A 26,185-nucleotide genomic window follows, 5' to 3' on the forward strand; every position below is an offset into this window, starting at 1 on the left:
TCCCTCTCTCTTCTTTCACATTTGAGCTTGTTAAAGCAGGTTTGGCATTAGCACTCTTTGGAGGAAGCCAGAAATATGCAGATGACAAAAACAGAATTCCAATTCGAGGAGACCCCCATGTCCTTGTTGTTGGAGACCCAGGCTTGGGAAAAAGTCAGATGCTACAGGTAGGAAATCCGATATTTAGGATCTGACCTTTTGCTTACAAAATAGTCTCCTGTCACACAGGCTGTACAAGCATACTGCTCTGTTAAGATGTCAGCTATTGTAAAATATTAACCATTTCCCTAACTCCTATTTTTCTTTAATTAAAAAAAATACGATTTCTTTCTTTTCTTTTTTAAAATATTTATTTATTTAATTTATTTGGCTGCACTGGGTCTTAGTTATGACATTGGGTATGTGGGATCTTTAGATGCAGCATGCAAGATCCAGTTCCTTGACCAAGGATTTAACTCGGGGGTCCCCCATCCGCTGCACTGGGAGAATGAAGTCTTAGCCACTGGACCACCAGAGAAGTCCCTCTAACCTTTTTTTGTATCCAGCATTGCTTTACCAGTCTTTATTGTTGTGACCTCACCTATGAATAGAATAGTTCCAAGAAAGTAAAGCAGGCTCACCCAATATCTCTTTATACAACCATATAAACACTGAATTAGGCTTTAAGAATAGTCTGATAAATATGATAGGTCAATCCTGTCCATCTCCACTGCTTCTTTCTGAGTCTAAAATAAGGAAATTCCCATGACCAATATGTTGTTCGTCCCCACGATTTTAGCTGTGCCTATCAGAGCCTAGTAGTTCTCCCCATGCTGCCCTAGAAGGTGCAGCCTTTGGAATGCTTGTGCTTGGAGTGACACCTGCCAAGCCAATGTAAGAATGGTTAGGAACCCTATCACTATCAGCTTTGGAGCTTTTTGAAAATACTGTGGCCTTCCCCGATATTAAGAATTAAGAATCTCTTGAATAAGGGTCTTAGCATCTACATGTTTATAACCACAGGTGATTCTGAAGTGCAGCCAGAATTAAAAACTCTGGTCTTCTCATTGTATTATGAACCTACTGTCCATCAGAATCATTATTCCCTGTGGCTGGGTGTTAGTTATTTATTTTTGTTCTATTCATTTAAAGTTTCATATAAATCACAACTAGTTTATTGTATTACAAGCTACCTGGGTGGTACCTGGAAAGGGACTTTGGGAATGCTAGTTATGTTGTTTCTTGATATGGATGTCAGTTGCATGGAAATTTGTTGAACTGTACAGTTATATGTACTCTAATTATGTACATTATATTTAAATAAGAAGTATACTTCAAAAAATCACTGTTATCATTTTAATTTCTAATCAGATATTTTTAAAATCCTGTGTTTTCATATTTTGTTTGTTTGGCCAGTTGGGCCAACTTTTTTTTATTCTGTTCTGAACTCTTGCTGCAGGCCTGATAACTGAGACACAGAGTATCCAGTTATAGGTGAAACAGAGTAGATGGTAAAAATGAAAACAGTATACTTAGGTAAGGTATGCGGGTAAAAGTGTGTGTGGGAATCTGAATTTCATGTAAGTCTGCTAGCCCCACTAAGCCAAGGGTTTTAAAAATTAGGCTAATACTAACAGTTACGATGGAGAAGACTCTTGAGAGCCCCTTGGACTGTAAGGAGATCCAGCCAGTCCATCCTAAAGTAGATCAGTCATGGGTGTTCATTGGAAGGACTGATGTTGAAGCTGAGACTCCAGTACTTGGCCACCTGATACAAAGAGCTGACTTATTGGAAAAGACCCTGATGCTGGGAAAGATTGAAGGCAGGAGAAGGGAATGACAGAGGATGAGATGGTTGGATGGCATCACCAACTCAATGGACATGAGTTTGGGTGAACTCTGGGAGTTGGTGATGGACAGGGAGGCCTGGCATGCTGTGGTTCATGGGGTCGCAAAGAGTCGGACATGACTGAGTGACTGAACTGAGCAGTTATGAGTTGTTTATATTTTTAAACTATTTTCCTCTGACCATTTAGTAAGCCAGCATATTCTCAAACTAACAACTAAGGAATTACAAGTAACAAAAATAATGATAGCTACCATTTATTTAGCTAGGCACCAAAGCTTCACTTAGGTTGTGTGCTGTATCAGTCCAGAGTACACTGTTGACATAGTAGGGTAAGCAGTGCCTACTAGGGCTATGAGGTGCACAGAGGTGTACAGTGGCCTTGCACAAGGCACATATTATATGCCATGTACCAGGGTAAGTGCCTTGCATATATGATCTCATTTAACCCTCAAGACAGTATGTAATAAAACATAAGGAAGCTGAGGTTTCAAGAGAGGTTCAAGAGCAGCACCACCAGTAGGTGCATGATAGAGCCAAGACCTGTTTAAACAGGTCTGCCTGACTCCAGAGGTCCATGCTTTTAGCTCTTGCACTACTTAACTACTTTTCTGTGTACTGTTACCTTGTTTGAAGGTGAACACTATTAAGCCATTTTATTACCTGGTGTTTAAAGAAGCACTGGGGTTTCTGAAACTAAAATTAGTACTTACATATTTGCTATTATAACTTGAAATGAAGCATAACTTACAATTGTGTATTCATATGAACATGGACTTTAGAATCAGGCTGCTTGGGTTTGATTTAATCCTAACCTCACACCTTCATAGCTGTGTGAGTTACTCTCTTCAAACCTTAGTTCTACATCAGTAGCAGGTGTATAATACTGAATAATACTCTTACTGTGGTGGTGAAGATTGTATGGGAAAGCTTTTAGAAGAATGACTGGCATATAGCTAATGCTTGTGAGCCACTACTGTATTATTTCCCTTTTACTTTGATTCTTTTAAACTCTCCATTTCTTTAGGCAGTATGCAGTGTTGCTCCACGTGGTGTGTATGTTTGTGGTAATACCACAACCACTTCTGGTTTGACTGTAACTCTTTCAAAAGATAGTTCCTCTGGAGATTTTGCTTTGGAAGCTGGTGCCCTGGTACTTGGTGATCAAGGTAAGAGGCCAAAGAAGATACTAATAATAATTCTGGGGGTTTTTTAAAGTCTTTTCTTTTTCAATTACTTTCTTTACATTCTGTTCCAAGAGTCATTTGGACAGCACTTTCCCAACCAGTGAGTTGAGTGCCAAAAAAACTAGAAATACCCATCTCATTGTTTGTGTTTTCAGGATATGACAAATAATTTTTCTAAGAAATCTAGTTGGAAGGCTCAGCAGGAAGAGATGGACAGTTGGGCTTTGCTGCCTGTTTCTCTTTGTGATGTTTTAACCCTGTTGGGAAAACATGTACCTATGTATGTGTCAGGCAGTGTGTACCCAGATTCTAGTCCAGCTGAGATCATTCCTTCCAGTTTGCCAGCAATGTCGTGTTTCTAAATCCAGTGACTGTCAGCCATGTTTGGCACAGCTGATCACTGCATCAATGGAATACTTTATCTCCTTGGTTTCTAGGACACTGCACTCTGCTGATTTTCTTCTTACTTTACTCACTGTTGAGTCTGTCTTTACTTGTTCTTCATCTTCCCAACCTCTTAACTGGCTGGCTCCTCAGAGTACTTAGTTTTTGTAGTATTTCCTTGTCAGCCTGTACTCTTCTGCTTCGTTATTTTATCTAGTTTCATGGCTCTTCACCTACCTATATGCTGAAGTTTTCCTGATTTATGTTTCTTCTCCCTTGAACTCCAGGCATATATATCCCTTTGCCTATGCAGTGTCTTTGCAACTTTCTCAAACCTAGCATGTCCAAAGCCAAAATCTTGATCTTTCCCTCTCAGTAAATGACAGTTCCATCCTTCTGTTTGGTTATATCAGGAAACATGAAGACATTCTTGATTTTTTTCTCATACCTCACATCCAGGCTGTCAGCAGACTTTGTTTGCTCTACCTTCTAGATACCACTTAACCACTGCTGCGGCACCATCATGTCTCGCATGGCTTATTACTGTGATCTCCTAATTGGCATGCCTGTGACCACCCTTGCTCTTTCTATTGTTTGTAACAAGGCAGAGCAATCCCATTAAAACTTAGATCACATTGTTCTTCCATTCAAAACCCTCCAGTGCCTTCCCATCTCACTTGGTGAAAGCCAGGTTTGACAGTGACACAGATGCGCTTTAATCACCATTTCATATTCTGGCCTTTAATCACCTCTTTTGCCTCATTATCTACCCTTTTTTTCACTCTTATTACCTCTTCTCCAGCTACATAGGCCTCCTTGCTATACCTTGAAGTATAGCACCAGCACTCCAGGCATGTCATGTTCCCACATCACAGTCTTTGTACTTTGGAACCTTCTTACTTCAGATAGTCTGCAGGGCTCTTTCAATTTTTTTGTTAGAAAGACCCCAGTGTGACCTTCCCTTAACAACACATTTACACAGTAATCCCCACCCTCACTGACCCTGTTCTCCTTATCCTACTCTACGTCTCTTGCGAGAGCACTTTTTACTTGCTCATATACCATATGGTTTACTTTTTTTTATTGTCTGCCTCCAACGCTGAACAGAATGTAACCTTCACAGCAAGGACAGATAATTTTGTCTTTGCAGTGTTATATCCACATGCCTAGAATATAGTGTTGTTGTTTAGTCGATAAGTCATGTCCAATTATTTTCTACCCCATGGACTGCAGCACGCCAGGCTCCTCTGTCTTCCACTGTCTCCAGGAGTTTGCTTAAATTCATGTCCACTGAATTGGTGATGCTATCTAACCACCTTGTCCTCTGCCGCTCACTTCTCCTGTCTTCAATCCCAGCATCAGCTCTTTGCATTAGGTGGCCAGAGTATTGGAGCTTCAGCAACAGTCCTTCCAATGAATATTCAGGACTGATTTCCTTTAGGATTGGCTGGTTTGATCTCCTTGCAGTCCAAGGGACTCTCAAGAATCTTCTCTAGCACCACAGTTTGAAAGTATCAATTCTTTGGCATTCAGCTTTCTCTATGTTCCAGCTCTCACATCTGTACATGACTACTGGAAAAACAGTAGCTTTGACTATACAAACCTTTGTTGGCAAAGTGATGTCTTTGCTTTTTAATACACTGTCTAGTTTTGTCATAGCTTTCCTTCTAGGGAGCAAGCATCTTTTAATTTCATGGCTGCAGTTACAGTCTGCAGTGACTTTGGAGCCCAAGAAAATAAAATCTGTCACTGTGTATGTGTGTTTGTGTGTGTGTGTGTGTGTGTGTTAGTAGCTCATTTGGGTCTATTAGGGACCCCATGGACTGTAGCCTGCCGGGCTCCTCTGTCCATGGGATTCTCCATGCAAGAGTACTAGAGTGGGTTGCCTTTTCCTCCTCCAGGGATCTTCAAGACCCAGAGATTGAACCCATGTCTCTTAGGTCTCCTGCATTGGCAAGCAGGTTCTTTATTATCTGAGCCACCAGGGAAGCCCTAAAATCTGTCACTGCTTCTAATTTTTCTCCATTTGCCATGAAGTGATGGGACCAGATGCCATGATCTTAGTTTTTTGAATCTTGAGTTTTAAGCTGGCTTTTTCACTCTCCTCTTTCACCCTCATCAGGAAGCTCTTTAGTTCCTTTCCACTTTCTGTCACTGGAGTGGTATCATCTACATATCTTGAGGTTGTTGATATTTCTCCCAGTAATCTTGATTCCAGCTTGTGAATCATCCAGCCTGGCATTTCACATTCTGTACTCTGCATATAAGTTAAATAAGCAGGGTGATAGTGTACCGTCTTGTTGTACTCCTTTCCCAGTTTTGAACCAGTTTTTTGTTCTGTGTTTGGTTCTAACTGTTGCTTCTTGACATGCATACCAGTTTCTTAGGAGACAGGTAATTTGGTCTGATATTCCCATCTCTTTAAGAATTTTCCACATTTTGTTGTAATCCACACAATCAAAGGCTTTAGCTAAGTCAATTAAGCAGAAATAAATGTTTTTCTGGAACTCTCTTGCTTTTTCCATGGTCTAAGAATATTGACAATTTGATCTCTGGTTCCTCTGCCTTTTCTAAATCCAGCTTGTACATCTGGAAGTTCTCAGTTTATGTACTGCTGAAGGCTAGTTTGAAGGATTTTGAGCATAACCTTACTAGCAAGTGAAATGAAGGCAATTGTACGATAGTTTGAACATTCTTTGACATTGACCTTCTTTGGGGTTGGAATGAAAACTGACCTTTTCCAGCCCTGTGGCCACTGATGAGATTTCCAAATTTGCTGACATATTGAGTGTAGCACTTTAACAGCATCATCTTTTAGGCTTTGAAGCAGCTTAACTGGAATTCCATCAACTCCACTAACTTTGTTTTTAGTAATTCTTTCTCAGGGCTGCTTGACTTCATACTCCAGGATGTCTGGCTCTAGGTGACTGATAATACCATCATGGTTATCCAGGTTATTAAGACCTTTTTTGTATAATTCTTTTGTGTATTCTTGCCACCTCTTCTTATAAAAAGCATTTAGTAAATATTTGATGAATTCATAAATTCTAAAACATTTCCCTGGTTATTGTATAGCTCATTAGAAGTGACAGTATTTTTACTAAGTTAGCAGGTAAAGAAAATAAACAGGAAGAGGCTACTCAGACGGTAAAGAATGTATCTGCAATGCAGGATACCTAGGTTTGATCCCTGGATCAGGAAGACCTCCTGGAGAAGGAAATAGCAACCCACTCCAGTATTTTTCCTGGAAATTCCATGGACAGAAGAGCATGGTGGGCTACAGTCTACAGGGTTGCAAAGAGTCAAACAACTGAGCACCTAACACTTTCACACTTTGTTAAACTGTCAGATCTTCCATTAAAAAGAAGTTGAAGGTGGTACAATGTTTAGCTATGCAGATCGCTAATGGGATTTAAGATGCAGTGTTAAAATTCCACGGCCATCTCTTTCAAATCTATGTAGATAAGCCAAGCATTATGATGGTAAAAATATCATGGTAAAAATATATGTAACTGTTAAAATACAAAAGAATATTAGTCAACAGAGACCAGATTCTAGAAACAAATGTAATCCTACCAAATAATAAATAGGATCCTACTAAAATCTTTACTGAAGACTTTCAGGGGAAAAAATGAGAAATAGAGCTGTTTTATATTTCCCTTCTTCAATATCTGATGAAATGACCAAAAAATTGTTTGAAAACAAGCAACAAGATATATATCAATTGTAGACAAACTAGCAACAGCTTAAAACGTTAATAATTTAAACTTTATGCTTTAAAACCAGGGACTGGCAAACTTTAGTCCACAGATCAACCCACTTTCAGCCTGTTTTAGTGTAGTCCACAAGCTATTTTATTTTTTTTAATCTTTTTTTACTTTTCGTTTTTTTTTTTGTTTGTTTGACGGCATTGGGTCTTCATTGCCTCCTGAGGGCTTTCTCTAGTTGCCGCAAGCAGGGGCTACATTTTAGTTGTGGTGTGAGGGCTTCTCATTGCGGTGGCTTCTCTTGTTGCAGAGCACAGGGTATGTGGGTTTCAGTAGTTGTGGTGTGTCGGCACAAGCTATTTTAAAGGACTGTAAAGAACAAATAAAAAACTCAAGAATATGTGACAAGACTGTATGTGGCCCACAAAAACATCAAAATTTCATCTGCCCGTTCATAGGAAAAGTTTGCCAACTCCTGCTTTAAACTTTGAAAAGTGGCAAAGAGGTAGTTTGACTTTTTCCTACCCTGTCCCCACCTCTGAGGAACTATACTAGTAATCTTGAGAATTTCCAATAATACCATCAGTTCCAGAGAGGTCTGCGCTGACTTGTCATAGAGTAGGTATACAGAGGTTTAACCATAGCAAAGCCCTTGGGGCATGACCACCAATTTATCATGGTATGAAGAGGAGGAGAGGAAAAATATTACAAGATAATGTTAGAGGGCTTCCAATAACCTGTGGATTAGATATAAAATACATCTGGCACATAAAATGGCTTCATTCAGTGGTGGGTCTTCATATTTAAAGAGTTTGAGTATACAATTAACTGTACGGTTTTATAGTCAACACCTGGTATTGCTGAGACCTGCACTCTAGTCTTCTGACTTTAGACCCGTGTGTTCCTTCCCAAATCATGCTGCCCACTGTTCCCAAAAGACCCAGCTCATATAGCACCTTTTTCTTGAAACCTTTCCAGATTCCCCTTCCTCTTTTAATCCCACTCCACCCCTAGAAAATTCATATGATGATGCATATCTATTATAGTTGTTAAAATACACTATCTTGAATGTGTATATACTTAACCTCATCTGTTCAGATTTAACTCTTTGAGCTTTTTGAGGATTATTCTCATATCTTCATTTTTGTAACCCTCACATGTAGTGCTTTGCCTGTGGAAAATGCTAATTAAATAACAGTTAAACAAGACCGATATTTTATTTGCTGTAAATCAAGTACAAATTTTGTACTGTTTGACACTTCATAATTTTACCTGTTGGAAACTTTTGGAAATATGCTTTATTGTGGAATAATTTCTTTCCTGTTAGGTTTGAAACTTGACCAAAGGAAAAATTTTTGTCTGAATTATTTTACTGTGGTTGCAGGTATCTGTGGAATAGATGAATTTGATAAAATGGGGAATCAACATCAAGCCTTGTTAGAAGCCATGGAACAGCAAAGTATTAGTCTTGCTAAGGCTGGCATGGTTTGTAGCCTCCCTGCAAGAACTTCCATCATTGCTGCTGCAAATCCAGTTGGAGGGCACTACAATAAAGCCAAAACAGTTTCTGAGAATTTAAAGTAAGTCTCTTCAAATATTTATACTTTAATATATTGAATCCCTATAGATATACAAAAGATAAAGATAACTGTGGACATATATATGGATATTTTACAGAAGATACAGCTTTCCAATAAATGTACACAAATGTGTTAGAACACTCCATTAAAGCAATGAAGTGCTATTGACATCTACTAGATTGACAGACATTTTAAATATTAATCATTATTGTCAATGGGGTGGGGAAATGGGGTCTCACATACATAGTTGAGATTTTGAAGGACAGCTTGGCATGTTTATCACTATTTTAAATGTACTTTGTTTGTTCCAGCCATTTCTTTTAGGAGTTATAGTCACAGAAACAGGCACAAGAATACACACAGATATGTTGACAGGGTGGATTTTACAGCATTGTTTATCACCATCAAAAACTGGAAATGAAATGCTCATTGATAGGGAAGTGGTTGAACTATATAGTAAGACTATACTGTGGAAAGCAGCAATTAGAAGAATGAAAGTAGCTTTGCATATACTCTGATAAGGAATATGTCTGTGCTTTACTGTTAAGTGACAAGAGCATGTTATCTGCTTATTTGTATATGTGATGTGATTCTACTTTTTTCCAAAACCAGTGTTTATATCTTTATGTGAGTATGCTTCTAATTTGTATGTATGCTTCTAATTTGCTTCTTCTAATTTGTTCTGTACAGGTTGGACAAAATGTTTGGGAAGGGGAAAATAGACTCAAGTGATGCATGAGTGAAAAAAGACAAAAAGGATGCCTCAGATGAAAATTTAGAACTTTAAAAATTCTAGTGAGAAACAAAATGCTAATTTCCTAATGTTTATTAATAGCTACTTTTTTTTCTTTTTTAAAAAATCTTTTGGCTACATGTTGGATCTTACTAGATCCCTGACCAGAGATCGAACCCTCACCCCTGCATTGGCAGGGTGGAGTCTTAACCACTGGACTGCCTGGGAATTGTAGAAATGGTACATAGTAAAATACACAATTTTACTTTGAGATTCTGGGTATTTCTGTACTACCAGCACCAAAAAAAGCCATCTTACTAGTGTTTCTTAGTAAAATGACAAAGTCCTAGATTGGAAAGATCAGAAAGATCCTATTGAACAAGGATCCAGGAGACTTAGATTCTGGTTTTAGAATGGTAGTCAGAGTCTAGTCTACCACTAGAATGGTAGTCAGAGTCTTTAATCATTCTGGATTTCAGTTTGTTGGTCTCAAATAAAGGAGTTATGTGATTGGTAGATTCAAAAATGATTAAGTAGAACACAGCACTTTTACTATAATGACTAATAGGCATATTTAATAAAAAGTGGTATTTTTGCTTCTAAATGGGCATAGGTGCTTTGAGAGACTCAGTGTTTTGGTGAGACAAAAATGTAAAAGATTAAGAATTTCTCAACCAGATAATCTTCAGTGTATCACAAAGCATTCTAGCTTGTAATTTCAATGATCCTAAATCATCAGAAGTCATATAGAACATAGAGAAGAATTTAGTGGTTTTGATGGTGTGAGAAAAAGCATCCTCAACATATGGGTGCATATGAGCCTGCGTACACGTGACCTGGTATGTCTCTGGAATTGGTGGGCACATTGAATCCAGAATCTATTGCTTGTTTCCTTAACCCAAAGCTTCATTTTTTAAGTTCTACATGGAACTTGATTGGTAAAGAAGTGAATAAACAGCTTTCTAGGTTTTCTGTTTAATTCCAATCACTGTTTCTTCTTTCTTTCATACCTTTAGAATGGGGAGTGCCCTGCTATCCAGATTTGATCTGGTCTTTATCCTGTTAGATACTCCAAATGAAGATCATGATCATTTACTCTCTGAACATGTGATTGCAATAAGGGCTGGAAAACAGAGAGCTGTTAGCAGTGCCACAGTAGCTCGTATAAATAGTCAGGATTCAAATACTTCTATACTTGAAGTGGTTTCTGATAAGCCACTATCAGAAAGACTAAAGGTAAGTTTCTTCTCTTTAATAATTTGGTTCAGTTTTGTTTGAAAGTCAGAGTTCAGTGTGTTGCTTGTTGTAGAGCAGCAGTATGTAAACTTTCTTAGCAAACACCTTTTATATTATAATACTAGAGTTTGTATAAAGTTCAGTTGAGATAATCTAAGTCAGCTAGACCAAGAGCTAGAACTGCAGAGTTTGGTTTATTTGGAGAATATAATATTTATCTAAGTATTAGAATGTTTTAGAATATTATATTTATTTAAACAAGTTATTTTAGCAGAAAGATTTTATTTGCTACATATCCTTGTAATCTTGGGCCTTTTTAAAAAATCATGTTTTAGGTGGTTCCTGGAGAAACAATAGATCCAATTCCCCACCAGTTATTGAGAAAGTACATTGGCTACTCTCGGCAGTATGTCTATCCAAGGCTATCCACAGAAGCTGCTCAAATTCTCCAGGATTTTTACCTTGAGCTCCGGAAACAGAGCCAGCGGTTAAGTAGCTCACCAATCACTACTAGGCAGCTGGAATCTTTGATTCGTCTAACAGAGGTTCACGTATTTTAAGTTCTTGCTCTTTTGGCTTAAAAAGGGGGTAGAGGGTTATAAGATTTCTCTTAAATTTTCTGTGTAATTATTTGCTTTTCTTCCTACTGGGTAACATTAGAAATGGGTAGATAAAAATTTTAAAGGTCATGGAACTCAAAACCTATGGGATGCAGCAAAGGCAATTCTAAGAGGGAAGTTTATAGCAATACAATCCTCCCCCAAGAAACAAGAAAAATAGACAACCTAACTTCACACCTAAAACAATTGGAAAAAGAACAAAAAAGCCCTCAAAATTAGTAGAAGAAATCATAAAGATCAGAGCAGAAATAAATGAAAAAGAAATGAAAGAAACAGTAGTAAAGATTAATAAAACTAAAAGCTAGTTCTTTGTGAAGATACACAAAATTGACAAGCCTTTAGTGAGCCGCATCAAGAAAAAACAGAATCAAATCAACAAAATTAGAAATGAAAAAGGAGAGGTTAGAACAGACAATGCAGAAATACAAAGGATTATAAGAGACTATTATGAACAACTATATGGCAATAAAATGGATAACCTGGAAGAAATGGACAGATTCTTAGAAAAGTTCAGTCTTCCAAGACTGAACAAGGAAGAAATAGAAATTATGAATAACCCAATTACAAGCACTGAAAATTGAAGCTGTGATCAAACATCTCCCAAAAAAACAAAAGCCAAGGATGAGACGGCTTCACAGGAGAATTCTATCAAACACTTAGAGAAGAGCTAATGCCTATTCTTCTAAAATTCTTTCAAAAAAATTGCAGAGGAAGGAACACTTCCAAACTCATTCCATAAGGCCGCCATCATTCTGATACCAAAACCAGATAAAGACAACACCAAAAAAGAAACATACAGGCCACTATCACTAATGAAAACAGATGTAAAAATCCTTAACAAAATTTTAGCAAACAGAATTCAGCAACACATCAAAACTTATACACTACGATCAAGTTGGGTTTATTGCAGGGATGCAAGGATTCTTCAATCTATGCAAATCAATAAATGCAATAAACCATATGATCATCTCAATAGATGCAGAAAAAGCCTTTGACAAAATTCAGCACCCATTTATGATTAAAACTCTTCAAAAAATGGGCATAGAAGGAACCTACCTCAACACAGTAACGGCCATATATGATAAGCCTACAGCAAACATTATTCTCAATGGTGAAAAACTGAAAGCATTACCCCTAAGATCAGGAACAAGAAAAGGGTGTCCACTTTCACCACTGTTATTCAACATAGTTCTGGAAGTCCTAGCTACAGCAATCAGAGAAGAAAAAGAAATAAAAGGAATCTAGATCAGAACAGAAGTAAAGCTCTCACTGTTTGCAGATGACATGACACTGTACTTAGAAAACCCTAAAAATAGTATCAGAAAATTACTAGAGCTAATCAGTGAATTTAGCAAAGTTGCAGGATACTAAATCAGTACACAGAAATCACTTGCATTTCTATATACTAACAATGAAAAATCAGAGCAATTAAGGAATCAATCCCATTCACCACTGCAACAAAAAGAATTAAACATCTAGGGATAAACTTACTAAGGAGACAACTGTACACAGAAAGTTATAAGACACTAATGAAAGAAATCAAAGATGACATAAACAGATGTAGAGGTATTCCTTGTTCCTGGGTAGGAAGAACCAATATTGTGAAAATGACTATACTACCAAACATAATCTATAGATGCAGTGCCATCCCTATCAAACTACCAATGGCATTTTTCACAGAACTTGAACAAAAAATTTCCCAATTCATATGGAAACACAAAAGACCCCAAATAGCCGGGGCAGTCTTGAGAAAGAAGAATGGAACAGGAGGAATCAACCTTCCTGACTTCAGATTATACTACAAACCTACAGTCATCAAGACAGGATTGTACTGGCACAAAAACAGAAATATAGAACAAGATAGAAAGCCCAGAAATAAACCCATGCACCTATGGGTACCTTATTTTTAACAATGGAGGCAAAGACAGCCTCTTCAGTAAATAATGCTGGGAAAACTGGACAGCTACATGTAAAAGAATGAAATGAAAACACTTCCTAACACCATACACAAAGATAAAATGGATTAAAGACCTAAATGTAAGGCCAGAAACTATAAAACTCTTAGAGGAAAACATAGAACACTTGATGACATAAAGCAAGATCCTCCATGACCCACCTCTGAGAGTACTGAAAATAAAAACAAAGATAACAAAGTAGGACCCAATTAAACTTAAAAGCTTTTGCATAGCAAAGGAAACTATAAACAGGGTGAAAAGACAAGCCTCAGAATGGGAGAAAAATCACGGCAAATGAAACAACTGACAAAGGATTAATTTCCAAAATATACAAGCAGCTCATACAACTCAATACCAGAAAAACGAACAACCCAATCAAAAAGTGGGAGAAAGACCTAAACAGACATTTCTCCAAAGAAGACATACAGATGGCTAACAAACACATGAAAAGATGCCCAACATCGCTCATTATTAGAAAAATGCAAATCAAAACTACAATGTGATATCACCTCACACTGGTCAGAATGGCCATCATCAAAAAAGTCTAAAAACAATAGATGCTGGAGAAGGTGTGGAGAAAAAGGAACGTTCTTGCACTGTTATTAGGAATATAAATTGATATAGCCACTGTGGAAGATGGGATGGAGATTCCTTAAAGAACTATGGATAAAACCACCATATGACCCAGCAATCCCATGCCTAAGCATATACCCTGCTGCTGCTACTGCTGCTAAGTTGCTTCAGTCGTGTCCGACCCCATGCAACCGCATAGATGGCAGCCCACCAGGCTCCCTTGTCCCTAGGATTCTCCAGGCAACAACACTGGAGTGGGTTGCCATTTCCTTCTCCAATGCATGAAAGTGAAAAGTGAAAGTGAAGTCGCTCAGTCATGTCCAACTCTTTGAGACCCCATGGACTGCAGCTTACTAGGCTCCTCTGTCCATGGGATTTTCCAGGCAAGAGTACTGGAGTGGGGTGCCATTGCCCTCTCTCGTATACTCTGAGGAAACCAAAATTGAAAAATACACATGTATCCCATTACTCATTGCAGCACTGTTTACAATAGATAGATCATGGAAGCAACCTAGATGTCCATCAACAGATGAATGGATTAAGAAGTTTTGGTACATATACACAATGAAATATTACTCACCCATAAAAAGGAACACATCTGAATCAGTTCTAGTGAGGTGGATGAACTTAGAACCTATTATACAGAGTGAAGTAAGTGAGAAAGAGAAGGATAAATATTGTATTTTAAACTGGAAAATTCTGAAAGACATGGGAATACCAGACCACCTGACCTGCCTCTGTGAAATCTGTATGCTGGTCAGGAAGCAATAGTTAGAACTGGGCATGGAACAGACTGGTTCCAAATAGGAAAAGAAGTGTTTCAAGGCTGTTTATTGCCATCCTGCTTGTTTAACTTATATGCAGAGTACATCATGAGAAATGCTGGACTGGATGAAGCACAAGCTGGATTCAAGATTGCTGGGAGAAATATCAATAACCTCAGATATGCAGATGACACCACCCTTGTGGCAGAAAGTGAAGAAGAACTAAAGAGCCTCTTGATGAAAGTGAACAAGGAAAGTGAAAAAGATGTCTTAAAGCTCAACATTCAGAAAACTAAGGTCATGGCATCTGGTCCCATCACTTCATGGCAAATAGATGGATAAACAGTGGCTGACTTTATTTTGGGGGCTCCAAAATCACTGTAGATGGTGACTGCAACCATGAAATTAAAAGACGTTTACTCCTTGGAAAGTTCCGAGACTGCATATTAAAAAGCAGAGACGTTACTTTGCCAACAAAGGTCTGTCTAATCAAAGCTATAGTCTTTCCATTAATCATATATGGATGTGAGAGCTGGACAAAAAGAAAGCTAGGCGCTGAAGAATTGATGCTTTTGAACTGTGGTGTTGGAGAAGACTCTTGAGAGTCCCTTGGACTGCAAGGAGATCCAACCAGTCCATTCTAAAAGAGATCAATCCTGAGTGTTCATTGGAAGGAGTGATGTTGAAGCTGAAACTCCAATACTTTGGCCACCTGATGCGAAGAGCTGAGTCAATTGAAAAGACCCCCAAAGTCAATTGAAAAGATTGAAGGCAGGAGAAGGGGATGACAGAAGATGAGATGATTGATGGCATCTCTGACTCAATGGACATGAGTTTGGGTGAACTCTGGGAGTTGGTGATGGACAGGGTGGCCTGGCATGCTGTGGTCCATGGGGTTGCAAAGAGTTGGACACAACTGAATGACTGAACAGAACACATATATACGGAATCTAGATAAATGGTACTAAAGAGTTTATTTATAGGGCAGCAGTGGAAAAACAGACATAGAAAATATACTTATGGACATGAGGAGAAGGGAGGAGGGGTTGAGATCAATGGAAAGAGTAACATGGAAACTTACCATATGTAAAATAGGTAGCCAATGGGAGTTTGCTGTATGGCTCAGGAAACTAAAACATGGGCTCTGTATCAACCTAGAGGGGTAGGATGGGGAGGGAGATGGGAGGGAGTTGCAAAAGGGAGGGGATATATGTATACCTATGGCTGATTCATGTTGAGGTTTGACAGAAAACAACAAAATTCCAGAAAGCAGTTATCCTTCAGTTCAGTTCAGTTCCGTCGCTCAGTTGTGTCTTTGACTCTTTGTGACCCCATAGACTGCAGCACACCAGACCTCCCTGTCCATCACCAACTCCTGGAGTTTACTCAAACTCATGCCCATTGAGTCGGTGATGCCATCCAACCATCTCATCCTCTGTCATCCCCTTCTCCTCCCGCCTTCAATCTTTCCCAGCACGAGGGTCTTTTCAGATGACTCAGCTCTTTGCATCAGGTGGCCAAAGTATTGGAGTTTCAGCTTCAACATCAGTCCTTCCAATGAATATTCACAACTGATTTCCTTTAGGATGGACTGGTTGGATATCCTTGCAGTCCAAGGGACTCTCAAGAGTCTTCTCCAATACCACAGTTCAAAAGCATGAATTCTTTGGTGCTCAGCTTTCTTTATAGTCAAACTCTTACATCCATACATGACTACTGGAAAAACCATAGCTTTGATTAGACGGACCTTTGTTGGCAAAGTAATGTCTCTGCTTTTTTGAATTATCCTTCAATAAAATATAAATAAAAAAAATAAAAGGTTGTCATGGGACTTCCCTGGCAGTCTAGTGGTTAAAGCTCCCTGGTCCCAATGCAGGGGGCACTGGTTTGATCCCTGGTTGGGGAACTAAGATCCTGCATGCCCCAAGGCAAGGTGTAAAAAGAAGGTTGTGGTACATTTAACATATCAAGCAATGTTTAGCCATTTTTTAAAAGCAGGGCCAGTTACATACCATGTAGTGTTTTTTTGTTTGTTTGTTTGGTTTGGTTTTTTCTTTAATGACACTTAGGGAACTCTTAAAGTTTGAAGATTCCTTAGGTTAAATAAGAATTTAGGTATTCAAAAATGAGCATATGGTAAGATGGAATGTGTCAAATATCTTAGCAGTGTTTGATTTGATACATGACGGGTCTGTAAGTGCCTATTTTTCTAACAGCATTATCTCTCTTCACAAGTATGGAATGCTAAGAGAACTCTGACAGTTAAAGTTAGCTGGGTTACAGTTTGAGCTTTTTGCTTCTAGAATCTGATTAACTCACCTTTGTTGTTTTAACAAGTTAATAGTTAGGCATGATTTCCTGAAAGGCATAATCAAATCTTCTGGAATGAACATTCAGAAAGGTGTGTTAGTAGATAAAAATGGATTTAAAAATTAGTGATAATTGTCATATTCAAGCTGTTGATAATATTTTAAAATTCTGACTTTTTATATTGTAGTCTCTCCCTACAGAAGTTTTTGTGTAAAATTAATAAATGAAAATAGCTTAGATATACTCGAGCTGCTCAACGTTAAATATATTTATCTTTTGTTATCTGAAGATGGTTGTTTTCTTTTAAAGGCACGAGCAAGGTTGGAATTGAGAGAGGAAGCAACTAAAGAAGATGCTGAGGACATAGTTGAAATTATGAAATACAGGTAAGAATACATTTTTAAATGCTATTTTAAATGAAATAAAACATTCATGAAGTGAAACATTCATGAAATGAAATAAAATAGTCATCATTCTGTCTCAATTTATATATTTAATTAGGCCAAGCATAATTAGTTTTAGTTAATGCATTTGATCACTTATTTTCCTCGGAACAAATTATACTTTCCTGGCTTGAAATATTCCTATGTAAATAATCTTTACATGTTAAAAAAAATTGTTTTTTGAATGAGTAATTTTAAAATTGGGTCATTTTAAAATATTTATTTGGCTGCCTTGGGTCTTAGTTGTAGCATGTGGGATCTTTGTTGCAGCCTGCAGACTCTCTATAGGCTTGGTTACCCTGAGGCATGTGGGATCTCAGTTCCCAGACCAGGTATTGAACCTGCGTCCCCTGCATTGCATAGCGGATTCTTAAGCACTGGACTACCAGGGAAGTCCCTGAATGATTATTGATACATTCACATAGTTCTAAAATCAATTTTTAAAAAAAAGTACTTTGAGAAGGCTTGCCTCATCCTATTTACTCTCCACCCTTCCTCTTTACCAGGACACCCATTCAGTTCAGTTCAGTTCATTTCAGTCGCTCAGTCGTGTCCGACTCTTTGCAACCCCATGAATCACAGCATGCCAGGCCTCCCTGTCCATCACCAACTCCCGGAGTTCACTCAGACTCACATCCATTGAGTCCGTGATGCCATCCAGCCATCTCATCCTCGGTTGTCCCCTTCTCCTCCTGCCAGCATGAGAGTCTTTTCCAATGCGTCAACTCTTCGCATGAGGTGGCCAAAGTACTGGAGTTTCAGCTTCAGCATTATTCCTTCCAAAGAAATCCCAGGGCTGATCTCCTTCAGAATGGACTGGTTGGATCTCCTTGCAGTCCAAGGGACTCTCAAGAGTCTTCTCCAACACCACAGTTCAAAAGCATCAATTCTTCGGTGCTCAGCTTTCTTCACAGTCCAACTGTCACATCCATACATGACCACAGGAAAAACCATAGCCTTGACTAGGCGGACCTTAGTCGGCAAAGTAATGTCTCTGCTTTTGAATATGCTATCTAGGTTGGTCATAACTTTTCTTCCAAGGAGTAAGTGTCTTCTAAATTCATGGCTGCAGTCACCATCTGCAGTGAGTTTGGAGCCCAAAAAAATAAAGTCAGACACTGTTTCCACTGTTTCTCCATCTATTTCCCATGGAGTGATGGGACCGGATGCCATGATCTTCGTTTTCTGAATGTTGAGCTTTAAGCCAACTTTTTCACTCTCTTACTTTCACCAAGAGGCTGTTTAGTTCCTCTTCACTTTCTGCCATAAGGGTGATATCATCTGCATATCTGAGGTTATTGATATTTCTCCCAGCAATCTTGATTCCAGCTTGTGTTTCTTCCAGTCCAGAGTTTCTCATGATGTACTCTGCATAGAAGTTAAATAAGCAGAATGACAATATACAGCCTTGACATACTCCGTTTCCTATTTGGAACCAGTCTGTTGGTGCCAATTCTAACTGTTGCTTCCTGGCCTGCATACAGATTTCTCAAGAGGCAGGTTAGGTGGTCTGGTATTCCCATCTCTTTCAGAATTTTCCACAGTTTATTGTGATCCACACAGTCAAAGGCTTTGGCATAGTCAATAAAGCAGAAGTAGATGTTTTTCTGGAACTCTCTTGCTTTCTCGATGATCCAGCGGATGTTGGCAATTTGATCTCTGGTTCCTCTGCCTTTTCTAAAACCAGCTTGAACATCAGGAAGTTCACAGTTCATGTATTGCTGAAGCCTGGCTTGGAAAATTTTGAGCATTACTTTACTAGCGTGTGAGATGAGTGCAATTGTGCGGTAGTTTGAGCATTCTTTGGCATTGCCTTTCTTTCATTACTTTCTTATAAATAGCATATGACTTACACTGTTGTTCTGTACTTTATATATCAAAATGATTATCACACTGCACGTGCATCACCAACCACAGTTACAATTTATTTTCTTGTGATGAGAACTTTAAAGATCTCCTCTCTAGCAACTTTCAAATATATAATACAGTATTACTAACTAGTCACCATGCTTATATTACTTAAATTTATAACTGGAAACTTGTACCTTTTGACCTCCTTCACCCATTTCACCCACCCTACCCCTTACCATCCCCTGCTCCTCCCCACCACCCCCCCAGCCTCTAGCAACTGCCAATCCATTTTCTTATATCTTTATAAGAAAGATATAATTTTTTTTTAATTTGAAAGTATATCTAGGGATCTTTCCTTATTAGGACATAGAAAGTTTTTTTTTACAGCTACATAGGATTCTATTGTTTAGATATACTGTGATATACCATAGTTTATTTAATCAGTCACCCATTGCTAGACACATGAACATTTTCCATTCTTTTGCTATTGCAAACAGTGCTACAATGAGTAATCTCTGTGAGATACTTCATGTGTGGTAAGTGTATTCTAAGAAATGATATTTCTGGGTTCAAGGATCAATAAATGCATTAGGATTTGACAAACATTGCTAGTATGTGACTTTTGCATTTTATATCATTTGGTAGATCATATTTCTTAGAAGACAGAAAAGAAAAAAATTTGTATTTTAACTGATAATATATGACTACCTTAGACATGTGGTTTTTGAAAAAATCAATTAACCTAGAAGAACACATCAGATGGTAAACTGCTTGTGGTCAAGGACAACAAACAAAGACACAGACAAAGACACATGTTTTTTCGTTTTTGTGCTTCTTGTGCTTTTTGGTTTCCTATTATGCATGTTAACTTTTAAGAAGTGGCATATGAGAAAACATCTTATTCTGATTATTTTAGATAGGCATTTCAGTTAAAAATTTTTTAATAGGTTTACACATTCATATACCTCAAAACTCCAAAGTTCAAACAGTATTTAATGGTAAAAGTTTCTTCATATACTGTTAACTAGCTACCTAGTTCTTCCTCTTCCCTAGTGACAACAAATCAATTTTTGTGTGATTTCAGATAAAAAATATACATTACAACTCCATATCTGTATATTCTTTTTCCCCTTTTATAGACAAAAGGTAGCATACACATTCTGTACCTCAGTTTTTTCACTAAGGAAATGATCTTGAAATCATTCCATGTCAATGCCTAAAGAGTGTCCATTTACTTTTCACAACTGCAGTGTTTCATTGTGTGGCTTTATCATAATTTAGAAATTAGTTCTTTTTAATATGCTCTCACAGTACTTAAAATATAAATCTGTTAGGAATCTGAGGCTGCAGAAATACTGATTAAAGATGAAATTATTTTGTTAAGTAATTTTTTTTCCCCTAAGAGCTACTGTCTGGGCTTGCTTGGAGTCAGGACCAATTGTTTCTCTTTAGCTCTGAGTAAAAGTGGTACAGCACTGCTGCCAGAGTGTGGGCTTTAAAATCTGTCCTGGAGCTGCCATGGACACGGATGGACAGGGAAGGATGCCATCGATGGACAGAGAAGCCTGGCGGGCCACAGTCCATGGGGTTGCAAAGAGTCAGACATGACTGAGCAATTGAACTGAACTGGAGCTGCATTGGCAAGTTACAGTCTGCTTTTCAGTCTCCTTTTGTATAGAACTCAGCACAAAGGATTGTGTTCTGAGATCTTGGATGTGGGGTATCTCTTCATGGCTGCTCCAGCAAAGCGCAGCCGCTGCTCCTTACCTTGGATGAGGGGTATCTCCTCACCGCTGCCCCTCCTGACCTTGAACGTGGAATAGGCCCCCCTGCGCCGCACAGCCACCGCTCCTTGGACATGGGGTGGCTCCTCCCAGCTGCCGCCCCTGGCCTCGGACGTGGGGTAGCTCCTCTCGGCTGCTCTTGCGCTGTGGTAGCCTGGCACTCTGAACTGCTGCCCCGACCTCAGATGTGGGGTAGCTCCTCTCGGCCGTTCCTGCGCCGTCGCAGCCTGCCACTATCGGCCGCTGCCCCTGACCTCGGACATGGGGTAACTCCTCTTGGCCGCCACCCCTCGGCCATGGGGTCCTCCCGGCTTCTGCCCCTGACCTCGGAGGTGGGGTAGCTCCTGTCAGCCGCACTATGTGCTCTGGTCGCAGCTGCCCGTGCTGTGTGTGCCGGTCTCAGATAGCAAAAAACATGTCCTTTTCATTATAGGGGACTGGAATGCAAAAGTAGGCAGTCAAGAAACACCTAGAGTAACAGGCAAATTTGGCCTTGCAATACGGAATGAAGCAGGGCAAAGATTAATAGAGTTTTGCCAAGAAAATGCATTGGTCATAGCAAACACTGTCTTCCAACAACACAAAAGACTCTACACATGGACATCACCAGATGGTCAACACCAAAATCAGATTGATTATATTCTTTGCAGCCAAAGATGGAGAAGCTCTATACAGTCAACAAAAACAAGACCAGGAGCTGACTGTGGCTCACATCCTGAACTCCTTATTGCCAAATTCAGACTTAAATTTGAAGAAAGTAGGGAAAACCAATAGACCATTCAAGTATGACCTAAATCAAATCCCTTATGATTATACAGTGGAAGTGAGAAATAGATAAATCTAAGGGTCTAGATCTGATAGAGTGCCTGATGAACTATGGACTGATGCTCGGGACACTGTACAGGAGACAAGGATCAACACCATACCCATGGAAAAGAAATGCAAAAAAGCAAAATGGCTGTCTCGGGAGGCCTTACAAATAGCTGTGAAAAGAAGAGAAGCGAAAAGCAAAGGAGAAAAGGAAAGATATAAGCATCTGAATGCAGAGTTCCAAAGAATAGCAAGAAGAGATAAGAAAGCCTTCCTCAGTGATCAATGCAAAGAAACAGAGGAAAACAACAGAATGGGAAAGACTAGAGATCTCTTCAAGAAAATTAGAGATACCAAAGAACATTTCATGCAAAGGAGGGCTCGATAAAGGATAGAAATGGTATGGCCTAACAGAAGCAGAAGATGTTAAGAGGAGGTGGCAAGAATACATGGAAGAACTGTACAAAAAAGATCTTCACGACCAAGATAATCACAGTGTTGTGATCACTCACCTAGAGCCAAACATCCTGGAATGTGGGGTCTAGTGGTCCTTAGAAAGCATCACTACGAACAAAGCTAGTGGAGGTGATGGAATTTCAGTTGAGCTATTTCAAATCCTGAAGGATGATGCTGTGGAAGTGCTGCACTCAATATGCCAGCAAATGTGGAAAACTCAGCAGTGGCCACAGGACTGGAAAAGGTCAGTTTTCATTCCAATTCCAAAGAAAGGCAATACCAAAGAATGCTCAAACTACCACACAATTGCACTCATCTCACATGCTAGTAAAGTAATGCTCAAAATTCTCCAAGGCAGGCTTCAGCAATACGTGAACCGTGAACTCCCTGATGTTCAAGCTGGTTTTAGAAAAGGCAGAGGAACCAGAGATCAAATTGCCAACATCCGCTGGATCATCGAGAAAGCAAGAGAGTTCCAGAAAAACATCTACTTCTGCTTTATTGACTATGCCAAAGCCTTTGACTGTGTGGATCACAAGAAACTGTAGAAAATTCTGAAAGAGATGGGAATACCAAACCAACTGACCTGCCCCTTGAGAAACCTATATGCAGGTCAGGAAGCAACAGTTAGAACTGGACATGGAACAATAGACTGGTTCCAAATAGGAAAAGGAATATGTCAAGACTGTATATTGTCACCCTGCTTATTTAACTTCTATGCAGAGTACATCACAAGAAACTCTGGACTGGAAGAAGCACAAGCTGGAATCAAGATGGCCAGAAATATCAGAAATATTGGGAGAAATATCAATAACCTCAGATATGCAGATGACACCACCCTTATGGCAGAAAGTGAAGGGGAACTCAAAAGCCTCTTGATGAAAGTGAAAGTGGAGAGTGAAAAAGTTGTCTTAAAGCTCAAGATTCAGAAAATGAAGATCATGGCATCTGGTCCCATCACTTCATGGGAAATAGATGGGGAAACATTGGAAACAGTGTCAGACTTTATTTTGGGGGGCTCCAAAATCACTGTAGATGGTGACTGCAGCCATGAATTTAAAAGACACTTACTCCTTGGAAGGAAAGTTATGACCAACCTAGATAGCATGTTGAAAAGCAGAGACATTACTTTGCCAACAAAGGTCCATCTAGTCAATGCTATGGTTTTGAACTGTGGTGTTGGAGAAGACTCTTGAGAGTCCCTTGGACTGCAAGGAGATCCAACCAGTCCATTCTGAAGGAGATCAGCCCTGGGATTTCTTTGGAAGGAATGATGCTGAAGCTGAAACTCCAGTACTTTGGCCTCCTCATGGGAAGAGTTGACTCATTGGAAAAGACTCTCATGCTGGGAGGGATTAGGGGCAGGAGGAGAAGGGGATGACAGAGGATGAGATGGCTGGATGGCATCACTGACTCGATGTACGTGAGTCTGAGTGAACTCCAGGAGTTGGTGATTGACAGGGAGGCCTGGTGTGCTGCGATTCATGGGGTCGCAAAGAGTTGGACAGGACTGAGTAACTGAACTGAACTGAAGGCTAAATAAAGTGACAGATGTGATTCTGACACTTTAGTGGACACTCAGTAAACACTATCAATATTGCCAGCTTTGGTGATATGATGATGAGATTGTGCAGATAATTTTTACTGTGACTAATTGCACACATTGACGCTTTCAAAAACTGGCAGATCTCATGTCACAGATCAGAAGTTTCCAAAATTGCCCCTTTCAAAGAATTTCTTGATTCTGACCTTTAGAGCTCTCCGTATACATTGTCCAGTAGCTCTGAGCTTCAGATCCTTTCTTCTGTCTTTACAGAGAGAGATTTACCTAGCTGTTTCTTCACCCCCTAACTTGTCCCCAGAGGACACCCTGTTCCCTCTAGTGCCTCTGGAAGCATGCTGTATGGGTAGAAGGGCACCCATGCTATTGCCCAAAGGTCTAAGCATTAAGTTGCAAGTTGTTTCTTGCCCTTTTAGGTAATCTGTACAAGAAGCAGAACTTTTCTTCTTAAATCAACATGTCAGAATTTGTCAGCAACAGTGAGGTTACGCTTACCGTTTTTGAAGCTTTAAACACTCTTGAATTGATAGCTCTTAATTTTTTATTGCTAGCACAAGAGCAGCTGTCTCATAATGAGTAAAATTACTAACAATAATGACTACCAATTTTTCATCCATGACCCAGGGCAAAAGGAGCAGTGATCCCCACACAAGACTGGGCCAGACCTGCCTCTGAGTGTTTGAGGGTCTCTGTGGAGGCATGGGTCAACAGTGGCCTGCCATGGGGACAGGGCCACTGGCAGCAGTAGTCCTGGGAGGCATGACGTGTCGTAAGTCCTCTTGGAGGAGGTAGTTGCCATTAGCCCCACCATACAACCTCTGGGTGGGTGATCAACAAACTGGAGAACAATTATACTGAAGAACTCGCTCTGTTGTGAAAGTTCTAGGCTCTACAACAGACTTCCCAACCTGAGGATACAGCAAAGGGACTGAGAATCCCCAGGGAATCTGACTTTGAAGGTCAGCGGGATTTGATTACAGAACTTCCACAGGACTGGAGAAACAGAGACTCTTGGAGGGCACAAACAAAATACTGTGCAAACCAGGTTCCAAGAGAAAGGAGCAGAGACCCCACAAGAGACTGAGCCAGAGTTGCCTGTGAGTGTTTGAGAGTGTCAAGCAGAGGTGTGGGTTGACAGTGGCCTGCTGCAGGGTCAGGGACACTGGCAGCAGCAGTTCTGGGTGGTGCAGCATGCTGGCATAAATCCTTTTGGAGGAGTTCTACCATTACCCCACCATAGTTTGGCTTCAGGCCAAACTATAGGGAGGGAGCACAGTCCCACCCATCAGCAGAAAACTGGATTAAATATTTACTGAGCATGGCCATGCCCACCACAAGAAGACCCAGTTTTCGCCACAGTCAGCCCCTCTTATCAGGAAGCTTGCACAAGCCTCTTATTCATTAGAGAGCAGACAGAATGAACACCACAGTCACAGAAAAATTACCAAAATGATCACATGGATCACAGCTTTGTGTAAGTCAATGAAGCTATGAGCCATGCCATGTAGGGACACCCAAGATGGATGGGTCATGGTGGAGACTTCTGATGAAATTTGGTCCACTGGAGAAAGGAATGACAAACCACTTCAGCATTCTTGCCTTGAGAACCCCATGAACATTATGAAAAGGCAAAAAGATATGATACAGAAAGATGAATCCCCCAGGTAATTCTATGCATGCAAGTCTCTTCAATCCTGTTAGACTCTTTGCAGCCCTATGTACTGTAGCCCAACAGGCACCTCTATCCATGGGACTCTTCATGCAAGAATACTGGAGTGGGTTGCCATTTCCTGCTGCAGGGGATTTTCCTGATCCATGGATCAAACCCACCTCATGTCTCCTGCACTGGCGGGTGGGTTCTTTGCCAGTAATGTAACCTGGGAAGCCCAAGTGGTTAGGTATCCAATATGCTACTGGAGAATAGTGGAGAAACAGCTCCAGAAGGAATGAAGAGGCTGAGCCAAAGTGGAAACAACGTCCAGTTGTGGATGTGTCTGGTGGTGAAAGTAAAGTCCAGGGCTGTAAAGAACAGTATTGCATAAGAACCTGGAATGTTAGGTCATGATCAAGGTAAATTGAAAGCGGTCAAACAGGAGATGGCAAGAATGAGTATCAACATCTTAGGAATTGGTGAACTAAAAAGATGGGAATGGGTGAATTTAGATGACCAATATATCTACTACTATGGGCAAGAATCCCTTAGAAGAAAGGCAGTAGCCCTCACAGTCAAAAAAAGAATCTGAAATGGAGTACTTGGGAGTGCAGTCTCAAAAACAATAGAATGATCTCGGTTCTTTTCCAAGACAAACCATTCAGCATCACAGGAATCCAAGTCTATGTACCACCCAACAATTAATGCCAAAGAAGTTGAACAGTTCTATGAAGACCTTCTAGAATGAACACCAA

General features: G+C 39.7%; 1 protein-coding gene across 3 annotated transcripts in view; it reads left to right on the forward strand.

Annotated features, from left to right (window-relative positions):
• Positions 1-26,185, forward strand: part of MCM8 (minichromosome maintenance 8 homologous recombination repair factor) — a 57,549-nt gene that overhangs the window by 24,030 nt on the left and 7,334 nt on the right. For 2 of the 3 annotated variants that reach the window (XM_018057373.1, XM_005688176.3), the window contains exons 12-17: positions 27-167; positions 2,853-2,994; positions 8,488-8,683; positions 10,433-10,652; positions 10,988-11,197; positions 17,184-17,260. In XM_018057373.1, coding sequence (XP_017912862.1) covers positions 27-167; positions 2,853-2,994; positions 8,488-8,683; positions 10,433-10,652; positions 10,988-11,197; positions 17,184-17,260 — 986 coding nt within the window. The remainder of the gene's footprint in view (positions 1-26; positions 168-2,852; positions 2,995-8,487; positions 8,684-10,432; positions 10,653-10,987; positions 11,198-17,183; positions 17,261-26,185) is intronic. The other variant, XR_001919020.1, reaches the window with a different exon arrangement.

The sequence above is a fragment of the Capra hircus genome, chromosome 13 (genome assembly GCF_001704415.2).
Source record: "Capra hircus breed San Clemente chromosome 13, ASM170441v1, whole genome shotgun sequence".
Classification (NCBI taxonomy): Eukaryota; Metazoa; Chordata; class Mammalia; order Artiodactyla; family Bovidae; genus Capra; species Capra hircus.